General features: G+C 42.5%; 1 protein-coding gene across 1 annotated transcript; it reads left to right on the plus strand.

Annotated features, from left to right (window-relative positions):
• Window positions 1-259: 259 nt before the first annotated feature.
• Window positions 260-2,368, plus strand: LOC129847461 (endonuclease domain-containing 1 protein-like; the record flags this gene model as incomplete). Its single annotated transcript, XM_055915260.1, has 2 exons — window positions 260-522; window positions 1,649-2,368. Coding segments are annotated over 2 exons (926 nt in total), but the record flags the coding sequence as incomplete, so codon positions are not given.
• Window positions 2,369-19,138: the final 16,770 nt, after the last annotated feature.

Here is a 19,138-nt window from a genome sequence, read left to right on the forward strand (position 1 = left end):
AACTGGTCTCTGTTATAACTATTTAAATCAGTCTGTCCTGACTCAGATCAACAGTCTCCAGTCTACCAACTGGTCTCTGAAATAACTATTTAAAGCAGTCTGTCCTGACTCAGCTCAACAGTCTCCAGTCTACCAACTGGTCTCTGTAACTTCATCTTTGTCTCTGTGGTGTACAGTCTTCAGGTGATGATGGGGGTATTGAATCATCTCTCTACTCTCCTCCTTCTCTCTCTCCTTCCTCCTGCTCTCTCTCATGTAGTGGAGAAGTTCAGTGATGTTCCACAGTGCAATAAGTTCTTCATGGAGGGGACAACTCCAAATCTCCCAGGTATTTTGTTTGGTGGGAAAGTCCAGGACCAGAACCGGAACCGCTACAAGCTGATCTGCCAGAAGTACAGGAACATCTACATGTTTGCAACTCTCTACGACACGACCAACAGGATCCCTGTGTTCTCAGCCTACACCTTCACTGGGGTCGGATCGAGTGGGAAAAGACCAGATAAATGGATGATTGAACCTCAGGTAATTTAAACATCTTTTCAAATCGACATTTAATGCCAAGGTTGAACAATAACCTTCAATAGACAATTACTACTGTCTGTTCTAGCCAGATGACATGTCTGTATCGATCCTTAAAGGGATAGTTTCCTAAATAAAAAACAGATACCTTATTTACATAAGTATTCAGACCCTGGTTTTGCTTTATCATTATGTGGTATTGTGATGTCATTATGTGGTATTGTGATGTCATTATGGGGTATTGTGATGTCATTATGGGGTATTGTGATGTCATTATGTGGTATTGTGTGTAGATTGATGAGGGAAAAAACTATTTAATCCATTTTAGAATTAGTCTGTAACGTAACAAAATGTGGAGAAAGGCAAAGGGTCTGAATACTTTCAGGACTGATGGGCTGATTACAGGTCAGATGGACTGATTACAGGTCAGATGGACTGATTACAGGACTGATGGGCTGATTACAGGACTGATGGACTGATTACAGGTCAGATGGACTGATTACAGGTCAGATGGACTGATTACAGGACTGATGGACTGATTACAGGTCAGATGGACTGATTACAGGTCAGATGGACTGATTACAGGTCAGATGGACTGATTACAGGTCAGATGGACTGATTACAGGTCAGATGGACTGATTACACGTCAGATGGACTGATTACAGGTCAGATGGACTGATTACAGGTCAGATGGACTGATTACAGGTCAGATGGACTGATTACAGGACTGATGGACTGATTACAGGACTGATGGACTGATTACAGGTCAGATGGACTGATTACAGGTCAGATGGACTGATTACAGGTCTAATATACAGGTCAGTGACAGTAGTGTTATATTAGACCTGTATACAGTATAACTGACTGGTACTGTATATATAAGGTCTAATATACAGGTCAGTGTCAGTAGTGTTATATTAGACCTGTATACAGTATAACTGACTGGTACTGTATATATAAGGTCTAATATACAGGTCAGTGTCAGTAGTGTAATATTAGACCTGTATACAGTATAACTGACTGGTACTGTATATATAAGGTCTAATATACAGGTCAGTGTCAGTAGTGTAATATTAGACCTGTATACAGTATAACTGCATTGAATGAATGATGAATATTGTTCCTTCAGCTGGACGGAGGAGAAGAACCAGTTATGAGTCTGGAGACACAAGGAGTCATTTACACACACCAGGCTGTCAATCAGGATTATGATATAGATGGTAAAAACAAGAAGGTGAACAAAGGTCACATGTTTCCAAAATCTTTTGCTCACCAACCTGTTAATCAGGACTCCACCTTTACCCTGACAAACTCTGTTCCTCAAGTAAAGTCATTTAATGAAGGTAGCTGGGGAACGATGGAGTGTAAGGTTAGAAAGATTATCCTGAAGCAGTGTTTAGATAATACTGGTAAACCCAAGGCCTATGTGGTGACTGGAGCAGTTCCCAGTAAGAGCAACACACTGAACAACCGAGTGAACATCCCAGATATCATGTGGACAGCCTTCTGCTGTTACAACAACAAGAAGAAAGAGTGGATGGCCCAAGCGCACTGGGGTGTGAACCAAGAGGAACTGAAGAAACCAGTATTGAACCCCCATCCCTTGTCAGATCTGTATGACATGTTGAAGCATCACTACCCAGGTGATGTCCAGCTGTTCCCAGAGAAGTGTCTAAGAGGTTCTTCTCAGAAAGAGAGAGGGAAGAGCAGAGAGAGGGAGGTAGGAAGTGGGGATATTAGCAGGAAAGGGTTAATGGAATGTGATGAGGATTGTAAATGTGTCTCTTTGTAGGTGACACAGATTGTTCCCTGTCCCAGAGTTTGGTCCAGTGGTAAAACAGACAACTCTGAAACACATTCCCAATGGGAGACTAGGGTTCAAGCCCAGAGTCAAATCTTTCAATTCTATACTGATGTTCTACTTTCACTGCTATGTCTGTATATCACATGAAATTCTCAAGAAAATAAAATTTAATTCAGTTATGATATAAAGGCATTATTGTTGTTAATACATGGGCCTACAGTTTGTCAGTTTCTGGCTGCCTTTTAACTGATACTATTATGTGTTCTGAATGTAATTCTATCACTTGTCGTGTCTTTGACTATGCCAGATTGATTGCTATGACATGCTATTCTACAAAATAATTTCTCCGTAATTAATATTACCTGATTGAACTAATCATGTAAATATTAATTAACTAGAGAGGGACACCACGAAATAATATTTATAGAGCTGTTATCTTTCGAATAAACTCTTAAAGATTTAGTAATATTTTACTAAATAGCCGTCACATTAATCGTCATTTTATTCAGTCTCATCTGAAAGTTGTAAATCCTTGATTATCTGCAAGAATCTTGGCTAACAAGTTGAATCAGCAATACAAAATTGGGTTTAATTATTTATTTACTAAATACCTAACTAATCACACAGAATCACACATATACAATTAAATCATAACTTGATCACAAATTACGTCATACAGAAAAACGTCCCTAGCGGGCGGAATAGATATGACAGCTTGTTACACAAAGGAAAGGGGCGGGATTTTAGTGAAAGAGCGGGAGACTGGGACAGGGCCGAAGCTGTGCTCTCGTAAATACAGTATCTTATGCATTCTAAAATACCGCCCATTTAAAAGGAAAATGCAATACATATTTACTCTGAGCTGCGCTTCAATAGGTTGGTGGTAGATGGAAGACCGTATCGCCAACCCGAGTCCTCTGTCCTTTGGAGAATGTCTCTGGTAGTCACGGGATACGTTGTAGTAACGTTGTGGGTAGTAGACGGGATACTCGGACTGTCCTTCCTAACCTGCGTTTGTAGCAGCTGTTGCCAACTCAACGGCTAGGAGATATCACTTCTGTAGTGAACACGAGTTCAAAGTTCATACCATTCACAATCAAAGTCCATGCTGATGTTGGCCTAGTTCTGTAGTTATTGTCTGAACCATTCTGACACAGGACCGTCATCCTGGTGTACCCGGAACAGGAAGTTATATTCTTGTCACTGTCTTTATATAGTGGAGGTAGAGGGGTGTGTCTGAAAAGTTTATAACCCATGCCTCTTCACAGGGGTGGGCCACTGTGAGCAGAGGAAAACTTATGAAAGCACAAATCTCTCATTTGGAAGCTAAAATTACATTTCACCCCTTCACAAATAATGTCATATTCAAACATTTCAATTAAACCACAATTCCATGTGAATCCGATACCTCTGACATTTATACTTTCCACAGTAGAGTTTATGTCATTCTATCATTGATGAGAATGTGTCAGAGGGCAACCGAACTGACATAATATACCTTAAGTTAGACTAGCACCCTGTTATTGCTGCTGTTATCTTACCTGTTGTTTTAGCTAGCTCTCCCAATCAAGACCTGCAATCACTTTATGCCTTATTGTATGTCTCTCTCAAATATCAATATGCCTTGCATACTGTTGTTCAGGCTAGTTATCATTATCATTGTTCTGGTTTGCAATGGACCCCGTAGTTCCACTCTCCGTACCTCTGATACCTCCTTTGTCTCACCCCCCACACATGCGGTGACCTCACCCATTGAGACCAGCATGTCCAGAGATACAACCTCTCTTATCATCACCCAGTGCCTGGGCTTGCCTCCGCTGTACCCGTGCCCCACGATACCCCTGTCTGCACATTATGCCCAGAATCTATTCTACCACGCCCATAAATCTGCTCCTTTTATTCTTTGTCCCCAACGCTCTAGGCGACCAGTTTTGATAGCCTTTAGCCGCACCCTCATCCTACTACTCCTCTGTTCCTCGGGTGATGTGGAGGTAAACCCATGCCCTGCATGTCCCCAGTCACCCTCATTTGTTGACTTCTGTGATCGAAAAAGCCTTGGCCTCATGCATGTCAACATCAGAAGCCTCCTCCCTAAGTTTGCCTTACTCACCGCTTTAGCACACTCTGCCAACCCTGATGTCCTTGCCGTGTCCGAATCCTGGCTTAGGAAGGCCACCAAAAACTCTGAGATTTCCATACCCAACTATAACACTTTCCGTCAAGATAGAACTGCCAAAGGGGGAGGAGTTGCAATCTACTGCAGAGATAGCCTGCAAAGTTCTGTCATACTCTCCAGGTCTATGCCCAAACAGTTCGAACTTCTAATTTTAAAAATTAATCTCTCCAGAAATAAGTCTCTCACTGTTGCCGCCTGCTACCGACCCCCCTCAGCTCCCAGCTGTGCCCTGGACACCATCTGTGAATTGATCGCTCCCCATCTAGCTTCAGAGTTTGTTCTGTTAGGTGACCTAAACTGGGATATGCTTAACACCCCGGCAGTCCTACAATCCAAGCTTGATGCCCTCAATCTCACACAAATCATCAAGGAACCCACCAGGTACAACCCTAAATCCGTAAACATGGGCACCCTAATAGACATTATCCTGACCAACCTGCCCTCCAAATACACCTCTGCTGTCTTCAATCAAGATCTCAGCGATCACTGCCTCATTGCCTGTATCCGCCACGGGTCCGCGGTCAAACGACCACCCCTCATCACTGTAAAACGCTCCCTAAAACACTTCTGCGAGCAGGCCTTTCTAATCGACCTGGCCCGGGTACCCTGGAAGGATATTGACCTCATCCCGTCAGTTGAGGATGCCTGGTCATTCTTTAAAAGTTACTTCCTCACCATATTAGACAAGCATGCTCCGTTCAAAAAAATGCAGAACCAAGAACAGATATAGCCCTTGGTTCACTCCAGACCTGACTGCCCTCGACCAGCACAAAAACATCCTGTGGCGAACTGCAATAGCATCGAAGAGCCCCCGCGATATGCAACTGTTCAGGGAAGTCAGGAACCAATACACGCAGTCAGTCAGGAAAGCAAAGGCCAGCTTTTTCAAGCAGAAATTTGCATCCTGTACCTCTAACTCCAAAAAGTTCTGGGATACTGTAAAGTCCATGGAAAACAAGAGCACCTCCTCCCAGCTGCCCACTGCACTGAGGCTAGGTAACACGGTCACCACTGATAAGTCCGTGATAATCGAAAACTTCAACAAACATTTCTCAATGGCTGGCCATGCCTTCCTCCTGGCGACTCCAACCTTGGCCAACAGCCCCGCCCCCCCCGCTGCTACTCGCCCAAGCCTCCCCAGCTTCTCCTTTACCCATATCCAGATAGCAGATGTTCTGAAAGAGCTGGAAAACCTGGACCCATACAAATCAGCTGGGCTTGACAATCTGGACCCCCTATTTCTGAAACTGTCCGCCGCCATTGTCGCACCCCCTATTACCAGCCTGTTCAACCTCTCCTTCGTATCATCTGAGATCCCCAAGGATTGGAAAGCTGCCGCGGTCATCCCCCTCTTCAAAGGGGGAGACACCCTGGACCCAAACTGTTACAGACCTATATCCATCCTGCCCTGCCTATCTAAGGTCTTCGAAAGCCAAGTCAACAAACAGATCACTGACCATCTCGAATCCCACCGTACCTTCTCCGCTATGCAATCCGGTTTCCGAGCCGGTCACGGGTGCACCTCAGCCACGCTCAAGGTACTAAACGATATCATAACCGCCATCGATAAAAGACATTACTGTGCAGCCGTCTTCATCGACCTGGCCAAGGCTTTCGACTCTGTCAATCACCATATTCTTATCGGCAGACTCAGTAGCCTCGGTTTTTCTAATGACTGCCTTGCCTGGTTCACCAACTACTTTGCAGACAGAGTTCAGTGTGTCAAATCGGAGGGCATGTTGTCCGGTCCTCTGGCAGTCTCTATGGGGGTACCACAGGGTTCAATTCTCGGGCCGACTCTTTTCTCTGTATACATCAATGATGTTGCTCTTGCTGCGGGCGATTCCCTGATCCACCTCTACGCAGACGACACCATTCTATATACTTCCGGCCCTTCCTTGGACACTGTGCTATCTAACCTCCAAACGAGCTTCAATGCCATACAACACTCCTTCCGTGGCCTCCAACTGCTCTTAAACGCTAGTAAAACCAAATGCATGCTTTTCAACCGTTCGCTGCCTGCACCCGCACGCCCGACTAGCATCACCACCCTGGACGGTTCCGACCTAGAATATGTGGACATCTATAAGTACCTAGGTGTCTGGCTAGACTGCAAACTCTCCTTCCAGACTCATATCAAACATCTCCAATCCAAAATCAAATCAAGAATCGGCTTTCTATTCCGCAACAAAGCCTCCTTCACTCACGCCGCCAAACTTACCCTAGTAAAACTGACTATCCTACCGATCCTCGACTTCGGCGATGTCATCTACAAAATAGCTTCCAATACTCTACTCAGCAAACTGGATGCAGTTTATCACAGTGCCATTCGTTTTGTTACTAAAGCACCTTATACGACCCACCACTGCGACCTGTATGCCCTAGTCGGCTGGCCCTCGCTACATGTTCGTCGTCAGACCCACTGGCTCCAGGTCATCTACAAGGCTATGCTAGGTAAAGTGCCGCCTTATCTCAGTTCACTGGTCACGATGGCTACACCCACCCGCAGCACGCGCTCCAGCAGGTGTATCTCACTGATCATCCCTAAAGCCAAAACCTCATTTGGACGCCTCTCCTTCCAGTTCTCTGCTGCCTGCGACTGGAACGAATTGCAAAAATCTCTGAAGTTGGAGACTTTTATCTCCCTCAACAACTTTAAAAATCTGCTATCCGAGCAGCTAACCGATCGCTGCAGCTGTACATAGTCCATCTGTAAACTACCCACCCAATTTACCTACCTCACCCCCCATACTGCTTTTATTTATTTACTTTTCTGCTCTTTTGCACACCAGTATCTCTTCTTGCACATGATCATCTGACAATTTATCACTCCAATGTTAATCTGCTAAATTGTAATTATTTGATTTATTGCCTACCTCATGCCTTTTGCACACATTGTATATAGATTCTCTTTTTTCTACCATGTTATTGACTTGTTTATTGTTTACTCCATGTGTAACTCTGTGTTGTCTGTTCACACTGCTATGCTTTATCTTGGCCAGGTCGCAGTTGCAAATGAGAACTTGTTCTCAACTAGCCTACCTGGTTAAATAAAGGTGAAATAAATAAATAAAATAAAAAAAGTACCACCGCATATGTTCAGTTGGTTGGATTACCAGAATATAGTTCATTTCCCCCCACTTTCTGATGTCCCCAGAATCTCTATGTTATTAACCCATGGGTTTCCTTATGTCACATCAGTTATAGTGGGGAGAGAGAAAAAGGGGTAAAGAGGTATTTATGACTGTCGTAAACCTACCCCCAACCCAACGTCATGACACACTGTTACCATAGAGATACTATTATATGTTCTGAATGTAATTCTATCACTGTTACCATAGAGATACTATTATATGTTCTGAATGTAATTCTATCACTGTTACCATAGAGATACTATTATATGTTCTGAATGTAATGCTATCACTGTTACCATAGAGATACTATTATATGTTCTGAATGTAATTCTATCACTGTTACCATAGAGATACTATTATATGTTCTGAATGTCATTCTATCACTGTTACCATAGAGATACTATTATATGTTCTGAATGTAATTCTATCACTGTTACCATAGAGATACTATTATATGTTCTGAATGTAATTCTATCACTGTTACCATAGAGATACTATTATATGTTCTGAATGTAATTCTATCACTGTTACCATAGAGATACTATTATATGTTCTGAGTGTAATTCTATCACTGTTACCATGGAGATACTATTATATGTTCTGAATGTAATTCTATCACTGTTACCATAGAGATACTATTATATGTTCTGAATGTAATTCTATCACTGTTACCATAGAGATACTATTATATGTTCTGAATGTAATTCTATCACTGTTACCATAGAGATACCATTACATGTTCTGAATGTAACATCTATAATGAATGAAGCCTGTGAGAGTCTGGTGTTTTGAAGGAATAAAACAATTATACTTCTGGTCCTTCTTTAGACACTGTGTTAACTAACCTCCAGACGAGCTTCCTGGTCCTTCTTTAGACACTGTGTTAACTAACCTCCAGACGAGCTTCCTGGTCCTTCTTTAGACACTGTGTTAACTAACCTCCAGACAAGCTTCCTGGTCCTTCTTTAGACACTGTGTTAACTAACCTCCAGACGAGCTTCCTGGTCCTTCTTTAGACACTGTGTTAACTAACCTCCAGACAAGCTTCCTGGTCCTTCTTTAGACACTGTGTTAACTAACCTCCAGACGAGCTTCCTGGTCCTTCTTTAGACACTGTGTTAACTAACCTCCAGACGAGCTTCAATGCCATACAACTCTCCTTCCGTGGCTTCCAACTGCTCTTAAATGCAAGTAAAACTAAATTTATGCTCTTCAACCGATCGCTGCCCACACCTGCCCGCCCGTCCAGCATCACTACTCTGGACGGTTCTGACTTAGAATATGTGGACAACTACAAATACCTGGGTGTCTGGTTAGACTGTAAACTCTCCTTCCAGACTCACATTAAACATCTCCAATCCAAAATTGAATCTAGAATTGGCTACCTATTTCGCAACAAAGCATCCTTTACTCATGCTGCCAAACGTACCCTTGTAAAACTGACCATCCTACCGATCCTCGACTTCGGCAATGTCATCTATAAAATAGCCTCCAACACTCTACTCAACAAATTGGATGCAGTCTATCACAGTGCCATCCGTTTTCCGTTTACAATAATAGACTATAGATGGGTGTCACGTTCCTGACCTGTTTTCTCTTATTTTTGTATGTGTTTAGTTGGTCAGGGGGTGAGTTGGGGTGGGCATTCTATGTTATGTGTTTCTATGTTGGTTAATGGGTTGCCTGATATGGTTCTCAATTAGAGGCAGGTGTTTTACGTTTCCTCTGATTGAGAACCATATTAAGGTAGGTTGTTTCACATTGTTTGTTGTGGGTGGTTGTCTCCTGTGTCTGTGTTTGTAGCGCCAAACGGGACTGTTTCGGTTTGTTTGTAGTCTGTACCTGTTCGTGCGTTCTTCGTGTATATGTAAGTTCTTATGTTCAGGTCGGTCTGCGTCGTTTGTAGTTTGTTAAAGTTTTTTCGTCTTTACTTTAATAAATTCATTATGTCTACATTTCACGCTGCGCTTTGGTCCAATCCCTACTCCTCCTCTTCAGACGAAGAGGAGGAAAGCACCCGTTACAAATGTCCATGTGGGCTGTGTTATGTAGGTAAACACCACCCATGTTATCTACATGATTAAATGTCCATGTGGGCTGTGTTATGTAGGTAAACACCACCCATGTTATCTACATGATTAAATGTCCATGTGGGCTGTGTTATGTAGGTAAACACCACCCATGTTATTTACATGATTAAATGTCCATGTGGGCTGTGTTATGTAGGTAAACACCACCCATGTTATCTACATGATTAAATGTCCATGTGGGTTGTGTTATGTAGGTAAACACCACCCATGTTATCTACATGATTAAATGTCCATCTGGGTTGTGTTATGTAGGTAAAACCTCTCGTTATCTCAGAGAATTAGTGAACATAAAGTTCAATCAGGAGTAACGACAGGGATTATCCGGTCGCAGTACATTGTAATGACCTACAACATGACATTAATACCTTTAGGTTGTGTGACAGAGAGAAAGTCAAGATATCAGACAGGGGAGGTGATATAACACTGAGCTAATGAGAATGTTTGGGGGTTTTCACCCTCCAGACATGATTCCCTAAAGGTCTTAATGATGAAATGTCCATGCATGTTATGTTGTAAATGTCAACATGAATTAATGCCTCCACTTCAGACTACTCTGACGTTTCTTCTTGAACGGAACCCAATGATTAATGAAAACTTACTTGATGTCCTCATTGTGGGTTTACAGACGTGTTCAGGGCCAGCCCTCCCATTAGACCGTCGCCTATGGCAGCACCTGAATTTGAGACGATATTTTGAAAATTGTCTGCCGCCCTCCGGCGCCCCTGTTCGGTCACTACACCGCCCGCGGCGCCCCTGTTAGGTCACTACACCGCCCGCGGCGCCCCTGTTCGGTCACTACACCGCCCGCGGCGCCCCAGCCACCAGCTCATAGTGCTGCTCCAGTTCCCTCCCCCACCCCATTCCCCCTTCTCCCGAAGTTCACTCACACTATCCTTGGTAGGAATGGTGAGGTGTGTCTTTATATGGGATTATCCAGTTGTGAAACATTAATAAATGAATCTGCCAAACAAATCATTGTATTTTTTTAAAGTGTGTGTGAGGACGACGATTAGTGATTAAGACAGTAGCCTAACTTAAAACCTGTTATCGTTAGTGATTAAGACAGTAGCCTAACTAACCTGTTAACGTTAGTAATTAAGACAGTAGCCTAACTTAACCTGTTAACGTTAGTGATTAAGACAGTAGCATAACCTAACCTGTTAACGTTAGCTAGCTACAACTCGTGGATATAATTTTAGATAAAAGTAATCTATCGAGATTTCAAATAATTTGCTACCATGTCTAATAGACAAAAAATATCAGTAAGCAAATGTATTTATTAAACAACGAGAAAAGAGGCACAATCTCTAAACCAAAGAAATTCTCTGGTGAAATGTATCATTGTGCAGCAATGTCCATCAGCCGGTGTGGAGAATTACAAGCCTACGAGGACAGGACATTCATTCGCCAAGAACGACGAGCCCCCGTTAGCTGATTCTAGCAGCGAAGAGGACAAACCGGAGGAGTCCGAGCCATGCACTTCCACCGATGATGACAGCTCTCTGGCTGGACAAGAACAGGTGGTCGCACCAGGCCTAGCTACACCTCCAAACAATGCCGGGGAAGACCCTACTATCTTGGACCCAGACTCAGATTCGTCGCTCCCCGTCCCCGGTGACAGTGGTGGTGCTGCTGCTAAATCCGACTCCCAGACAAAATCATAGAAGATCCCGGTGAGTGGCCAGAATATATGAATGGATCTTTACGGGATATGTTAGTGCAGGCTGGGCCACATCAGGATAAGGAGGGGAATTTACCAAGAGATGAGGGGCAACGAAAGTTTTCGGTGGCCAACTACAATAGGAGGATGGCGAACGGGGAGAGAGTGGAGAGACCAAGGCTTGTCTTTTCCAAGCAAAACGATGCAGACTTCTGTTTTTGCTGCAAACTTTTTTCACACGTGTGCAAATCTGCGCTGGTCAGGGATGGAACCAGGGACTGGAAGAATCCGTGTCACCTCCTCAGCCTCTCATGAGAAGTCACATGACCACCCAGATAGTTTCCAGAGGTGGAAGGAGCTGGAGTTCAGGCTGGTGTCCAAGCAAACTCAGATGATTTGATTTCAGGACCCTGGACAGCTACCGAGAGAAAACATCGCTGACTGCAATGCAGCACCACAGCAGAGGAAAGAGGCCACTCTACACAATACATACATGATGATGTTGGACAATCACATTCAATATGGAAATAAACGAAATTCGTTATGGCTGGGTCATTGACAGAAAGCTTATTTTACACTGCTCCAGCGAAACGAGGCCGCCATGCATTTATAAAGAGGCCCACCCATTTATAACGAGGCCCACCATGCATTTATAACGAGGCCCACCATGCATTTATAACGAGGCCCACCATGCATTTATAACGAGGCCCACCATGCATTTATAACGAGGCCCACCATGCATTTATAACGAGGCCCACCATGCATTTATAACGAGGCCCACCCATTTATAACGAGGCCCACCACCCATTTATAACGAGGCCCACCCATTTATAACGAGGCCCACCATGCATTTATAACGAGGCCCACCATGCATTTATAATGAGGCCCACCCATTTATAACGAGGCCCACCATGCATTTATAACGAGGCCCACCATGCATTTATAACGAGGCCCACCCATTTATAACGAGGCCCACCCATTTATAACGAGGCCCACCATACATTTATAACGAGGCCCACCCATTTATAACGAGGCTCACCCATTTATAACGAGGCCCACCATGCATTTATGACGAGGCCCACCCATTTATAACGAGGCCCACCCATTTTTAATGAGGCCCACCCATTTATAACGATGCCAACCCATTTATAACGAGGCCCACCCATTTATAACGAGGCCCACCATGCATTTATGACGAGGCCCACCCATTTATAACGAGGCCCACCCATTTATAACGAGGCCCACCCATTTATAACGAGGCCCACCCATTTATAACGAGGCCCACCATGCATTTATGACGAGGCCCACCCATTTATAACGAGGCCCACCCATTTATAACGAGGCCCACCCATTTATAACGAGGCCCACCCATTTATAACGAGGCCCACCCATTTATGGCGAGGCCCACCCATTTATAACGAGGCCCACCATGCATTTATGACGAGGCCCACCCATTTATAACGAGGCCCACCATGCATTTATGACGAGGCCCACCCATTTATGACGAGGCCCACCCATTTATAACGAGGCCCACCCATTTATAACGAGGCCCACCATGCATTTATGAACGCGCTTGTTTCCAAAGCTCAAATGATCTTACTGTGTTTTACAGTTCTACAGGAATATTAAAATATATGTTAAATATGTAATATAAAAGTGTTATTTTTATTGTAATTGTAACAATTATGGGGTCGTACCATGTGTGATAACAGGTGGGATATTATTAATCAGAAACTCGTTTTCCTACTGTAGGAAGTAGGTTGCATAGTGACAGCAACATTGTAACTCTCCGATGCAGCGGTTAAAGTGAAACTCCCTTCTGCCTGGTCAGGAACCTCCTATATGTACACGCGTCCACCCAACATGTTAACGGTCAGAAACACAGAATTACACAGATCATTGGAGCTTATTTCTTCATCCTCCAATAAATAAGTGGTAAGACTTCCTGTTTGACGGACACAATTATCCTCCATAGATGTCGGTATAGACAAATACTACAATACTGTCGCATGTTCTGATTAAATACCTCCGTGTCTGGGAAGGGTTTGGTGTGTTTGGTTCTGATTAAATACCTCCGTGTCTGGGAAGGGCTTGGTGTGTTTGGTTCTGATTAAATACCTCCGTGTCTGGGAAGGGCTTGGTGTGTTTGGTTCTGATTAAATACCTCCGTGTCTGGGAAGGGCTTGGTGTGTTTGGTTCTGATTAAATACCTCCGTGTCTGGGAAGGGCTTGGTGTGTTTGGTTCTGATTAAATACCTCCGTGTCTGGGAAGGGCTTGGTGTGTCTGGTTCTGATTAAATACCTCCGTGTCTGGGAAGGGCTTGGTGTGTTTGACTAAAACCAGGGCTCGAATTGACTGAGGGTATCACGTATCCTTTGTAAAAGAAAATAGCTAAAATGATATATATATTGTTTTCTTTATATTTGTAAATAAATACATAAAACGTATCCAGATGATATCAAGCGTTCTATAACAATGCGTAACTCTGTGACTTCTTATGGTAGAAACAAGCTCTGAAATGCCCGAGAAAGACGGGACTCCGATGCATATGGAGATATATTGATTCCTCTCTATGACAATCTGAAGCTGAGCTGCAGCTTATAATATTCGAAGAGATACAAAAAAACGGACTCTACTATTCTGTCCCTATTAATTGAGCTTTTCTCTTTCTGAAAAGAGAATATATTTGTTTAAACCCAGGCAGCTTTTAGTGAAGCACTTCTGTTGTTGCGTTTTACAAGGGACGAGAAGCCAGCGGTTGAAGCGTACAGTTTTCTGCGTCAGTGGAGCCTCTGTCTGGGTGGAAAGATCACTTTTGAAAGCGCCAAGTTTAGATCCATGAGGATGTTTAAGATGTCATTATTTTTGTCTCGTCCTGGGCGGCAGAACAACCAGGCCACTGGTGATTTTATCAATGTAATCAGATTAAAAATATTAGGCTATTTTACTGACATTGAACTGATTATATAGCCTACTAACCAGATGTGTTAAAATGGTGTTTAATTTGTAGCAGAGGACAATTAATTGGGCTGCTATTATGTTCTGTTCCTCCGACTTTTAGCTGAGATAAAAATGGACCCAACGACCTTCGACTCCAACAAAGAACCACTGGGGGGCGACAGACAACAGTAGACAACTCTGTACAACAGAAAATAAATACATAAATAAATTACATTATAATGACATTCACTGCAGACAGTGTGTGTGTGTGTGTGTGTGTGTGTGTGTGTGTGTGTGTGTGTGTGTGTGTGTGTGTGTGTGTGTGTGTGTGTGTGTGTGTGTGTGTGTGTATGTGTGTGTGTCTGTCTGTCTATGACTCCAGTTACAATGAAAATCCCTTTGTTCAACAGACCTGGAGATATTTATTGGTTTCTGATGGATCAGCAAAGTGATTGGTGACAGATTGGTAACATGGTGAGTACAGGGTTCTCCATGTTTTCTCCCAGGTCAGTGATGTATTGCTTCGTCCCAAATGGAACCCTATTCCCTATGTAGTGCACTACTTTAGACCAGGACCTATTTGAACCCTATTCCCTATGTAGTGCACTACTTTAGACCAGGACCTATTTGACCATTATTCCCTATGTAGTGCACTACTTTAGACCAGGGCCTATTTGACCATTATTCCCTATGTAGTGCACTACTTTAGACCAGGGCCTATTTGACCATTATTCCCTATGTAGTGCACTACTTTAGACCAGGGCCTATTTAAACCCTATTCCCTATGTAGTGGACTACTTTAGACCAGGACCTGCACTACATAAGGAATAGGGTGCCATTTGGGACACAGCCAATAAGAATGGTTATAATTCCAGACAATGCAGGGCTGCGTTCAGTACATAAAACTAAATAGTATGTTCAGTACATTAAACTAAATAGTATGTTCAGTACATTAAACTAAATAGTATGTTCAGTACATTAAACTAAATAGTATGTTCAGTACATTAAACTAAATAGTATGTTCAGTACATTAAACTAAATAGTATGTTCAGTACATTAAACTAAATAGTATGTTCAGTACATTAAACTAAATAGTATGTTCAGTACATTAAACTAAATAGTATGTTCAGTACATTAAACTAAATAGTATGTTCAGTACATTAAAACTAAATAGTATGTTCAGTACATTAAACTAAATAGTGTGTTCAGTACATTAAACTAAATAGTATGTTCAGTACATTAAACTATATAGTATGTTCAGTACATTAAACTAAATAGTGTGTTCAGTACATTAAACTAATGTTCAGTACATTAAACTAAATAGTATGTTCAGTACATTAAACTAAATAGTATGTTCAGTACATTAAACTAAATAGTATGTTCAGTACATTAAACTAAATAGTGTGTTCAGTACATTAAACTAATGTTCAGTACATTAAACTAAATAGTATGTTCAGTACATTAAACTAAATAGTATGTTCAGTACATTAAACTAAATAGTATGTTCAGTACATTAAACTAAATAGTATGTTCAGTACATTAAACTAAATAGTATGTTCAGTACATTAAACTAAATAGTATGTTCAGTACATTAAACTAAATAGTATGTTCAGTACATTAAACTAAATAGTATGTTCAGTACATTAAACTAAATAGTATGTTCAGTACATTAAACTAAATAGTATGTTCAGTACATTAAACTAAATAGTATGTTCAGTACATTAAACTAAATAGTATGTTCAGTACATTAAACTAAATAGTATGTTCAGTACATTAAAACGTAATGGAGCGTTCAGTTGAATAGAAATGGTGCTGTACTGAACAACCAGCTGAAGAAACGGGGAGCGGTTGGGTGAAACTGAAAGCCTGAACCACCACATTTAACCATGGCAAGGAGACTGGTAATATGGCAGAGTATAAACAGTGCAGTTATTCACTTCACAAGGCAATCAAACCCAGCTAAACGTCATTATAGAGATAAAGTGGAGTCGCAATTCAACATCTCAGACACGAGACGTTTGTGAAAGGGACAATCACGAACTACAAAAAGAAAACCAGCAACGTCGCCGAGACTGAAGTCTTGCTTCCGGACAGGATAAACACATTCTTTGCACGCTTTGAGGTCTTCCTGACGGGCCGTCCCCAGATGGTGAAGGTAGGAAACATCACCTCCACTCCGCTGATCTTCAACACTGGGGTACCACAAGGGTGCGTGCTCAGCCCCCTCCTGTACTCCCTGTTCATACATGACTGCGTGGCCAAGCACGCCTCCTACTCAATCATCAAGTTTGCAGATGACACAACAGTAGTAGGCTTGATTACCAACGATGACGAGACAGCCTACAGGGAGGAGGTGAGGGCTCTGGGAGTGTGATGCCTGGGAAACAGCCTTTCACCCAACGTCAACCACCCGACCCACTGCCTCTTCACCCCGCTACCATCCAGAAGGCGAGGTCAGTACAGGTGCATCAAGCTGGGACCAAGAGACTGAAAACAGCTTCTATCTCAATGCCATCAGACTGTTAAACAGCCATCACTAGCACATTAGAGGCTCCTGCCAACAGACATAGATTACGAATCACTGGCCACTTTAATAATGTTTACATATATCTGGAATTACTCATCTCATATGTATATGCTGTTTTCAATACTCTTCTACAGTATCTTAGTCACTTAACAAATCCACTCGGTCTTTCAAAAAGTTGCTGCTGGCTTATCAGCTTGTTCCTTTTTTTATAGTCCTGGTCCTCAGAACGTTTACTGGGATCTATTTACATTTTGGACAGTGTTCCACGTACTGGAAACAGATGATTGTTTTAGATGACATTACCTTCATCCTTAAGTCACTGGTGTTATTCACACTATCCAATTAAGACATAGTGATTGGTAATCGTCAAAAACTTGTCTTTTTCAATTATTCATACCTCTGTTCCAAATTTTCCCACTGTTTCCTTTACAGCCTGAGTTCAGTGAATACCACTCACTTTCACTGGTGGCTTATCAATGGGTCCTTTACAGCCTGAGTTCAGTGAATACCACTCACTTTCACTGGTGGCTTATCAATGGGTCCTTTACAGCCTGAGTTCAGTGAATACCACTCACTTTCACTGGTGGCTTATCAATGGGTCCACAGCAAGCTTATCTTTAACCCAAACACCAGATGGCAGCATCTCATTTCATATCAGTCCCAAGGCTCAATCCCTCTGATCATCATGTAACCTTGTATTTAAACATTAGCGTCTTCAAATGACTCCAATATTTCATTATTAGACTGCTAGCTGAAAGCAACTAATAACATATTTCCTTATTAGACTGCAAGCTGAAAGTAACTAATAACATATTTCCTTATTAGACTGCTAGCTGAAAGCAACTAATAACATATTTCCTTATTAGACTGCTAGCTGAAAGCAACTAATAACATATTTCCTTATTAGACTGCTAGCTGAAAGCAACTAATAACATATTTCCTTATTAGACTGCTAGCTGAAAGCAACTAATAACATATTTCCATTCATCTACTGTTGACACTCATTACATTTGACCTCAACTGATAGACCACGAGGACCATGAATCTTTCCACTTGTCTTCATCACTGTCTTTGTTACTTTCACTAGTCTCCATGTACACTACCATTCAAACGTCTGGGGTCACTTAGAAATCTCCTTGTTTTTTTAAAGAAAAGCAAAAAAAATTGTCCATTAAAATAACCACAAATTTATCAGAAATACAGTGTAGACATTGTTAATGTTTTAAATGACTATTGTAGCTGGAAACAGCTGATTTGTTTATGGAATATCTGCATAGGTGTACAGAGGCCCATTATCAGCAACCATCACTCCTCTGTTTCCCGATGGCACGTTGTGTTACCTAATCCAAGTCTATTATTTTAAAAGGCTAATTGGTCATTAGAAAACCCTTTTGTAATGATGTTAGCACAGCTGAAAACTGTTGATCTGATTAAAGAAGCAATAAAACTGGCCTTCTTTAGACTAGTTGAGTATCTGGAGCATCAGCATTTGTGGGTTTGATTACAGGCTAAAAATGGTCAGAAACAAAGAACTTTAATCTGAAACTCGCCAGTCTATTCTTGTTCTGAGACATGAAGGTGATTCAATGCGAGAAATTGCCAAGAAACTGTACAATGCTGTGTACTACTCCCTTCGCAGAACAGCGCAAACTGGCTCTAACCAGAATAGAAAGAGGAATGGGAGGCCCCGGTGCACAACTGAGCAAGACGACAAGTACATTAGTGTCTAGTTTGAGAAACAGATGCCTCACAAGTCATCAACTGGCAGCTTTGTTAAATAGTGCCTGCAAAACACCAGTCTCAACGTCAACAGTGAAGAGGCGACTCCGGGATGCTGAACTTCTAGGCAGAGTTCCTCTGTCCAGTCTCAACGTCAACAGTGTAGAAGCGACTCCGGGATGCTGAACTTCTAGGCAGAGTTCCTCTGTCCAGTCTCAACGTCAACAGTGAAGAGGCGACTCCGGGATGCTGAACTTCTAGGCAGAGTTCCTCTGTCCAGTCTCAACGTCAACAGTGAAGAGGCGACTCTGGGATGCTGAACTTCTAGGCAGAGTTCCTCTGTCCAGTCTCAACGTCAACAGTGAAGAGGCGACTCTGGGATGCTGAACTTCTAGGCAGAGTTCCTCTGTCCAGTCTCAACGTCAACAGTGAAGAGGCGACTCTGGGATGCTGAACTTCTAGGCAGAGTTCCTCTGTCCAGTCTCAACGTCAACAGTGAAGAGGCGACTCTGGGATGCTGAACTTCTAGGCAGAGTTCCTCTGTCCAGTCTCAACGTCAACAGTGAAG

The sequence above is a fragment of the Salvelinus fontinalis genome, unplaced genomic scaffold (assembly GCF_029448725.1).
Source record: "Salvelinus fontinalis isolate EN_2023a unplaced genomic scaffold, ASM2944872v1 scaffold_0854, whole genome shotgun sequence".
Classification (NCBI taxonomy): Eukaryota; Metazoa; Chordata; class Actinopteri; order Salmoniformes; family Salmonidae; genus Salvelinus; species Salvelinus fontinalis.